At 43.7% G+C, this 8,652-nt stretch overlaps 1 protein-coding gene across 1 annotated transcript; it reads right to left on the reverse strand.

Annotated features, from left to right (window-relative positions):
• Positions 1-338: 338 nt before the first annotated feature.
• On the reverse strand, positions 339-4,775 carry LOC125513783 (uncharacterized protein At2g24330). Its single transcript, XM_048678973.2, has 5 exons — positions 4,343-4,775; positions 3,207-3,351; positions 1,740-1,849; positions 1,204-1,624; positions 339-1,035 (listed from the first exon to the last, which is right to left on the reverse strand). The coding sequence occupies exons 1-5, from the start codon at positions 4,601-4,603 to the stop codon at positions 791-793; spliced, it is 1,182 nt and encodes a 393-aa protein (XP_048534930.1). The 5' UTR covers positions 4,604-4,775; the 3' UTR covers positions 339-790.
• Positions 4,776-8,652: the final 3,877 nt, after the last annotated feature.

The following is an 8,652-nucleotide window of genomic DNA, read 5'->3' on the forward strand; positions in this document are numbered from 1 at the left end:
GTCTTAAACAATCTCCCAGGACTGGAACAGCGTCTCCATCTTGGGCTCAGCAAACGGTGACCCAATATCTCACCCGTCTGTCCGTGGAGAATCACGCAGCGACACCAACAACTTGACTCAGCTAACTGTGTGTTTTTTCTCAAAAAATTAAAATCAGTATGTGCACCAATGTGAATATCATATGCAAACCAAATTCAAAGAAAACTTAAGCTAAGACGATGATGTTCTATTGTTGCGGGGGCATACCGCATACAACCCACTAACCCAGCTTAAGCCCAGGCAAAACGAAACTACAAGTTGAAGTATCATCGCGCCAAGGATACGAGACATCAGTCAGCGAAACATAACGCTATCAAGATTACAAAATGAAGCTGTGACCGTAAATGTCCAAACAATGTCAAAAATTCCGCATCTCCAATGGAGCAACTGCCACACAAATATGGGTAAAATAGAAGCGTCGATCATATCTATGTTTTTACACCACCGCCATGTTGCAACGTCACCCGACTGATCTCATCTGTTCGCCTCCACCTCATAGCTTTCCAACCTCGACTTGCCAGGCAGCACGTTGCCATTCTCCTCTCCGGCAGTCCCCATTGCCAACAAAATTCGTCCCCTCAAGTGTCCATGGACAAACTGGCTAAACAATTATTGTACTGGTTTTGCTGTGGATCATATAGGTCATCTATTTCCAATTTTACAACAGTGCTACATATGCGGCTCAAACCAGTTCAAACACGGCGATATGAACTAATCTCACAAAGATCAACAGTAATAGTACGGACCCGCTTCAACTTGCCTCCACTTCCTTCTCCGCGTGTTCTTCCTTTGGCAACTCCTGCACTGTAGCCAAGTTAATCAATTCACTCTCTACTACTGAGCTGGCAGCAGATATCACATCAGCAGGAGCAACTGGGGTCGATGGGCCTGAGTTGGAGCCTGAGTATTGCCCCATCGAGTTCTTTGATGTGTTTAGAGCATGACAATGTGGGCAATAGTATGTAATGTGTGGGTAATCTTCCTTCCGGGCCAAGCCTGCACATTAGTAAGTTGGGTAGGTCATGTGTCCATTCTTTCCAAGGAAATACTCCCTCTGCCTCAAAATGTAAGACTTCGTTTACACTATCTAGTGTCAAAGAACGTCTTACATATTGAGACAGAGGGAGTAGCTAAAAAGGTCAGAGTTTTGTTTCTCATACATACCATTATGCATATGGCAATTGCCGCAGATCAAAGCGTACGACTGTGACGGGTCCTCCCCAACAAGTAAGGCAGCGATTTTTGCAATCCATCCACCATCACTTGCCCCAGAGCCTTGATAATGTTCTACAGCCCTTGTAAGCTGTACGTTTTCCAGGCCAGCATTAAGAGCTGGGCTAGATTCAGCACCTTGTGCCGAAGTATGAGCAGCTGTAGTGCTACCAGTCCTGCTGCCTCTTGCATTGGGTTGCTTCCTGTTTCTCAGCCCATCTGATGGCAATATCTCAGCATTGTTGCTCATAACCACTGCTGCATCAGAATTTGGTTCTTCCCCAAGATGTACTCTTAAGCCAGAATCCGCCCCCAGCTTAGATGCCAAAACCGAAGCTGCAGCAGCTTTTGCAGCTGGATCAAGATCATATTTCTGCACATGTTCAAGTTGGGATACACTTTGTCATCATTTAGTACTGTTGTGTCAATGCCATGATAAAATTCTATCCGAAGTAATGAACTCAATGGCTTGACCAATGACCGCTTACCTGGATAAGTTGTTGGGTAAGGTAATAATTCGTCCGTTCTTTCAGTTCATCAATCTTGGCTTTCCTTTCAGCTCTCAACTTTTCAAGTGTTTTCTCATCTTTCCGTTCAACTGTGAACAGAGGGAAGTAATTCAATGATACTAACAAGGTTTACTGATAAGATGATAAATCATATAGGTTAGTACTGGACAAGATTAACATATTAATACATATCACAAGACAACATTAGTGCCAAGATCCTTCCTAGCAAAAAGAGCGTTGCCCATTTGTCATTTGTGTATCAGAACAAGCATGCAAATTTAGACATGAGAAGATTCAAATCTCCAACACTTAACATGTCAAGCAATCATGCAACTATCAATATTTGTTCTGATACAGCAGTTATGCCAAATAGAGTGTTAATAATTTGCCAAATACTCCCTTAGTTCACAAATATAAGATGTTTTGGATATTTCAATATGGACTAAATACGGACTGAAATGAGTGAACAAACACACTAAAACGTGTCTACATACATCCGATTCACAAAAAAGTTAGAACATCTTATATTTGTGAATGGAGGGAGTATATCTTGTCACTGTACAAAAATATGAAAGATGATTAACGTGCAATACTTCAATAGAATTGGCAATTAAGACAAACGATAATCCCTGCATCCATCTTCACTTCCTAAGATTGCTTTCGGATAAAATTAATCACACCATGTTTCTATTCGGATAAATAGGATCCAGGGGGACAACAACCACTTTCATGGAGATATTATTTACACTTATCTAAGTCCCAAGCAATTCGACACACACTTTGACTGCCATCAAATTTCAGAACGACAAAAGAAAAGAATAAACAAACCAGCATTCCAGCTAAAATGCAAAGTTTGCATTATAAAGCATAAACATAAATTTTGTAAGACAGGCTACATATTACAACCTCTGAAGTCAAACCCCACAACAATCCTTTTGCTAGAAGCACAACCATTTTAGGAAGATCGGTAATACTAAAGGAAATTTATCACCTCTGATAAGATTGCACACAAGTGAAAGTAAAAGATTTGAGTGAGTCAAACTAGAAGCACCACAACTAAAATATGTGCAAAGAAGTAAGAATGCTATGTGTGCCAGTGCATACATATATTGTAAACTGCTTCGTATTGCATACTTATCATTAATGAGAAGAATGGAAATTAGTTTGATTATTTTAATTCAAGCCAGAAACTTAAAAACACAGTTCACACCAACATCCGTGGACAAGTACAACAGTGTGCCAGACTACAACATACTGTTATATACTTCACAATATTAAAGCCAAATATATAGTTTGCAGAAGTCACATTCGACACATAATCATACAAACATGACAGGATGACAGCAGCAATGCAGGACTCACTAAGAATGATTAAAATATTGAAGAAATAGTTCAAATATGAGGATCACTAATTATGAATTCTGACAGGGGTTTCAAGATACTTACGCATCCTTGTGAAGTTTACGACTGCTGAATATACCACAGACCATATGGCAGGCAAAACAAACATAGGCAGCACTCGAATTGCCCTCATTTGCCAAGTGAGATCTTCGTCTCTTGTCATCATGATAGCATAACCAACAGCCACAGCCTGAGAATAGGACCTAACTATTAAGAAAGCACAAATTGCTTGCTCGATATTTAATACAAAAATAGCCATTACTGGTCTAAGATAACTGTAACCCATAGAAGTGCAGAACTCAATAATTCACATAACTAGAGGAGCGCAGAGGCAAACTGTGAATCCCCAAAACAGACTCTCACCACAGCTTAAGAGGAAACCAGTGTTTCCTTTTCGGCAGATACTCAAAAGATAAACCGTCTCAGCAATCCTACTTACTGTTCTTCTAATGAAACCTCAAATACACCGAACTGCAACTAGATTATAAATAATGTTCCTGCAAATACACAGATTGCGCAGCATTGGTTTCTTATGCATTGACAATCTAAGCATATAATTAAACATCCATTAATTTCTACTTTGAAAATAGTAGAACACAACTGAACAGTTTGGGCAAGTGTACAAAAGGCTTGCATAAACTTCTCAAATTCACAGTAATAACTACAAAAGGAAAGGAATCCACAAATAGCATTGACTTGTGAACATGAATATCTGACAGAACAATCATAGCCAAAATCTGTGCATCTATTCCCAGTGAGAATATCTACTCTAGAATCTAAGAACCAGAAACGCAGTGTATCCGCCCATGTGGCCAACTGGCCATGTCTAATCACCATGGATGATCCCGAAGTATGAAAGCACTCTGTCTACTTCGTTCCAATAAAGCTGGTTCGCTTTTAACCTCCGGGGAAAATTTAACACCACAATCGCATGTTCCGAATCTCGCACACGACCGCGTACGCGCACGCGCAGAAGCACGGAAAGAAAAAACTCCCAACGTTCGACTGAGAAAACATTGAGACAGCCAAATCTCCGAGCGTGAACAAATGGAATCGCCGCGAATCCAAACCTAGGCGCATCCGCAGCCGCTGGACCAGACCATGATCATCTCAGATAGCATACATACGCGTAGTAAATTCGAGAAGGAAGAAAGAGCGGGATGGTTAGGGGATTCGGCGACCTCGGCGATGACGGAGAGGACGATGATGTTGCGGACGGTGCGGCGGGAGAACTGGGTCCGGCGGCGCATCCGCGCGTGCACGGCGGCCTCCTCCTTGGACAGGTACTGCAGGCGCTTCTCGTAGTCCTCGCGGCCGCCGAAGAGGCCGCGCCACATCCTCCCCAGCACCCCTCCTCCCGCCTTCTTCTTCTCCCCCTCCTCCTTCCCCTTGCCCTTGGCCTCCACCGGCTCGCCTGCTCCGTCCGCCGGCGTGGAAGCCATTGCCGGGGCTCGCGGATCTGCGCGCCGCGGGATCCGATGGGGTGGTGGTGGGACGCCACGCGACGGTGGCCTGGCCTCCGCGCTGCCTCCTTGCTGGCTCTCGAGAGAACTCCCAGCACTACTTTTTGGTGATTCGGCGTCCAGGTGGGGGTGGGGTGGGGTGGGGGGAGGAGAGAAATGAGGACGATGGAACGCACGCGTCCGACCACAGAAGCAGAGGGGAACGAAGTCGTACTGTGCCGTATGCCCGTTACGCGTTCGTCCGGGCCTGCGAAATCAACGGTTGTGGTCGACTACAGCCAGACCACGAAAGCAACCGAATTCCGCTGCTTCCGGGGCGAGTTTCATCGCGGAGAAAGCGATCGGGAAGCAAAGTTGTGCATCTTTCGGTGGCTTGGCAAAGAGGCAGGGGGATGTGCTGCCTTGGGTTCGGGGGCATTGGCAAAGAGCCAGTCAACACGCACGGCACAAACTCGCAAAGAAGCCAGCCACCTGCTCCGATCTACCGGCACCGGACTGGGATTTGGAGGCTTTCCCCACGCGTCGTCCATCATGTCTCCATGTGGCCCCATCGATGTTGCCGGCGCATTAAAAAAACCAGCCGCCGACTGCTCCGAGATCCAACTGGCACTACACCATGATCCGTGTGCGAGTAGGGTTTCTACACATGTTGAGTTGTTGGACATCTCATTCGGTAGATGAAAAGTTTCCTTCAAAATATAGTACAAGTGAATCCTATGAATTTTTTTTTAAGGATTTCAATCCTACAAATCAAACGATGATCACAGAAAAAATATTCTAAGGATCCAAATCTTGTAAAAATCCTATGAAATTTGTTTGTATCACAGGAGCCCTCAAACTTCTTTATAGAATTCCTTTGTTTTTTCTGTGCTATCAAACACTTCTCGAAATCTCATATGATATAAGAGAACATGACACTGTATTCCTATATTTTTCATGTTCCTGCATTTTGAAAATCTTGCGAATCAAAGAGGCCCTGAGTTGTTAGACATCTCATTCGGTTGTATGGAGAAAAATCTTAGGTTATTCATTTGTCATGGCCTAAACGTCATTTCCATTTGAAGGTATGTGGCAGCTCGAAGGACTCGCGAAATGGCATTACGGCATCTCCACTTCAAACTTCCCGCATCCGTTCGGACCACACTGTCCGACTACAGAAGCCATCCAACACGGACATGTATCGTTCCGCGACGTGGTCTGGACACGTTTTCTCCTGCAAACCATAGATAAACATGGGGAAGGTGTTGGGAAACGTAGCATGCAATTTCAAAAAAAATCCTACGCTCACGCAAGATCTATCTAGGAGATGCATAGCAACGAGAGGGAGAGAGTGTGTCTACGTACCATCGTAGACCGAAAGCGGAAGCGTTTGATAACGCGGTTGGTGTAGTCGAACTTCTTCTCGTTCCGACCGATCAAGTATCGAACGTACGACACCTCCGAGTTTTGCACACGTTCAGCTCGATGACGTCCCTCGAACTCTTGATCATGAATAAGGAAATATAAAATAACAACTTTATTATTGCCTCTAGGGCATATTTTCTTCAGTCTCCCACTTGCACTAGAGTCAATAATCTAGATTACATTATAATGATTCTAACATCTATGGAGTCTTGGTGTTGATCATGTTTCGCTCCTGGAAGAGGCTTAGTCAACGGGTCTGCCACATTCAGATCCGTATGTATTTTGTAAATCTCTATGTATCCCTCCTTGACTTGATCATGGATGGAGTTGAAGCGTCTCTTGATGTGTTTGGTTCTTTTGCGAAATCTGGATTCCTTCGCTAAGGCAATAGCTCTAGCATTGTCACAAAAGATTTTTATTGGACCTGATGCACTAGGTATTACACCTAGATCGGATATGAACTCCTTCATTTGCTGTTTCCGAAGCAGCTATGTACTTCACTTCACACGTAGATCCCGCCACGACGATTTGCTTGGAACTGCACCAACTTACAGCTCCACCATTCGATATAAATATGTATCCGATTTGTGACTTAGAGTCATCCGGATCAGTGTCAAAGCTAGCATCGACGTAACCATTTATGACGAGCTCTTTGTCACCTCGTAAACAAGAAACATATACTTAGTCCTTTTCAGGTACTTCAGGATATTCTTGACCGCTGTCCAGTGATCCACTCCTGGATTACTTTGGTACCTCCCTGCTAAACTTATAGCAAGGCACACATCAGGTTTGGTACATACCATAGCATACATGATAGAACCTATGGCTGAGGCATTGGGAATGACTTTCATTTTCTCTCTATCTTCTGCAGTGGTCGGGCATTAAGTCTGACTCAACTTCACACCTTGTAACACAAGCAAGAACCCTTTCTTTGACTGATCCATTTTGAACTTCTTCAAAACTTTATCAAGGTATGTGCTTTGTGAAAGTCCAATTAAGCGTCTTGATCTATCTCTATGGATCTTGATGCCCAATATATAAGCAACTTCAGCGAGGTCTTTCATTGAAAAACTTTTATTCAAGTATGCTTTTATGCTATCTAGAAATTCTATATCATTTTCAATCAACAATATGTCATCCACATATAATATTAGAAAATGCTACAGAGCTCCCACTCACTTTCTTGTAAATACAGGCTTCTCCAAAAGTCTGTATAAAACCATATGCTTTGATCACCTCATCAAAGCGTATATTCCAACTCTGAGATGCTTGCACCAGTCCATAGATGGATCGCTGGAGCTTGCACACTTTGTTAGCACCTTTAGGATCGACAAAACATTTTGGTTGTATCATATACAACTCATCTTTAAGAAATCCATTAAGGAATGCATTTTTGACGTCCATTTGCCAGATTTCATAATCATAAAATGCGGCAATTGCTAACATGATTCGGACAGACTTAAGCATCGGCACGGGTGAGAAAGTCTCATCGTAGTCAACTCCTTGAACTTGTCAAAAACCTTTCGCGACAAGTCGAGTGATACGTCCATTTTGCATCATGCTTTTATATCGATATTTATTACATTATGGGTTGTTATTACACATTATGTCACAATACTTATGCTTATTCTCTCCTATTTTACAAGGTTTCCATAAAGAGAGAGAATGCCGGCAGCTGGGATTCTGGGCTGGAAAAGGAGCAAATATTAGAGACTTATTCTGCACAGCTCCAAAAATCCTGAAACTTCACGAAAGACGTTTCCAGAATATATAAAAAATACCGAGCACAAGAAGTTCACTAGGGGGGCCACACCCTGCCCACGAGGGTGGGGGCGCGCCCAGGGGGCAGGGTGGGGGCGCGCACTGCCCCCCTGGGCGCGCCCCCCTACCTTGTGGCCCCTTGGTGGCCCTCCAATGACCATCTTCTGCTATATGAGGTCTTTCGATGAGAAAAAAATCGGAAGCCATCTTCTCGGACGAAACTCCGCCGCCACGAGGCGGAACCTTGGCGGAACCAATTTAGGGCTCTGGCGGAGCTGTTCTGCCGGGGAAACTTCCCTCCGCGAGGGGGAAATCATCGCCATCGTCATCACCAACGCTCCTCTCATCGGGAGAGGGCAATCTCCATCAACATCTTCACCAGCACCATCTCCTCTCAAAACCCTAGTTCATTTCTTATATCCAATTCTTGTCTCCAAGTCCGGGATTGGTACCTGTGGGTTGCTGGTAGTGTTAATTACTTCTTGTAGTTGATGCTAGTTGGTTTATTTGGTGGAAGATCATATGTTCAGATCCTATATGCATATTAATACCCCTCTGATTATGAACATGAATATGCTTTGTGAGTAGTTACGTTTGTTCCTGAGGACACGGGAGAAGTCTTGCTATTAGTACTCATGTGAATTTGGTCTTCGTTCGATATTTTGATGAGATGTATGTTGTCTCTCCTCTAGTGGGGTTATGTGAACGTCGACTACATAACACTTCACCATTATTTGGGCCTAGAGGAAGGCATTGGGAAGTAATAAGTAGATGATGGGTTTCTAGAGTGACAGAAGCTTAAACCCTAGTTTATGTGTTGCTTCGTAAGGGGATGATTTGGATCCATATGTTTCATGCTATGG

The sequence above is a fragment of the Triticum urartu genome, chromosome 6A (genome assembly GCF_056163025.1).
Source record: "Triticum urartu cultivar PI428250 chromosome 6A, HENAU_Tu73, whole genome shotgun sequence".
NCBI classification, from domain to species: domain Eukaryota; kingdom Viridiplantae; phylum Streptophyta; class Magnoliopsida; order Poales; family Poaceae; genus Triticum; species Triticum urartu.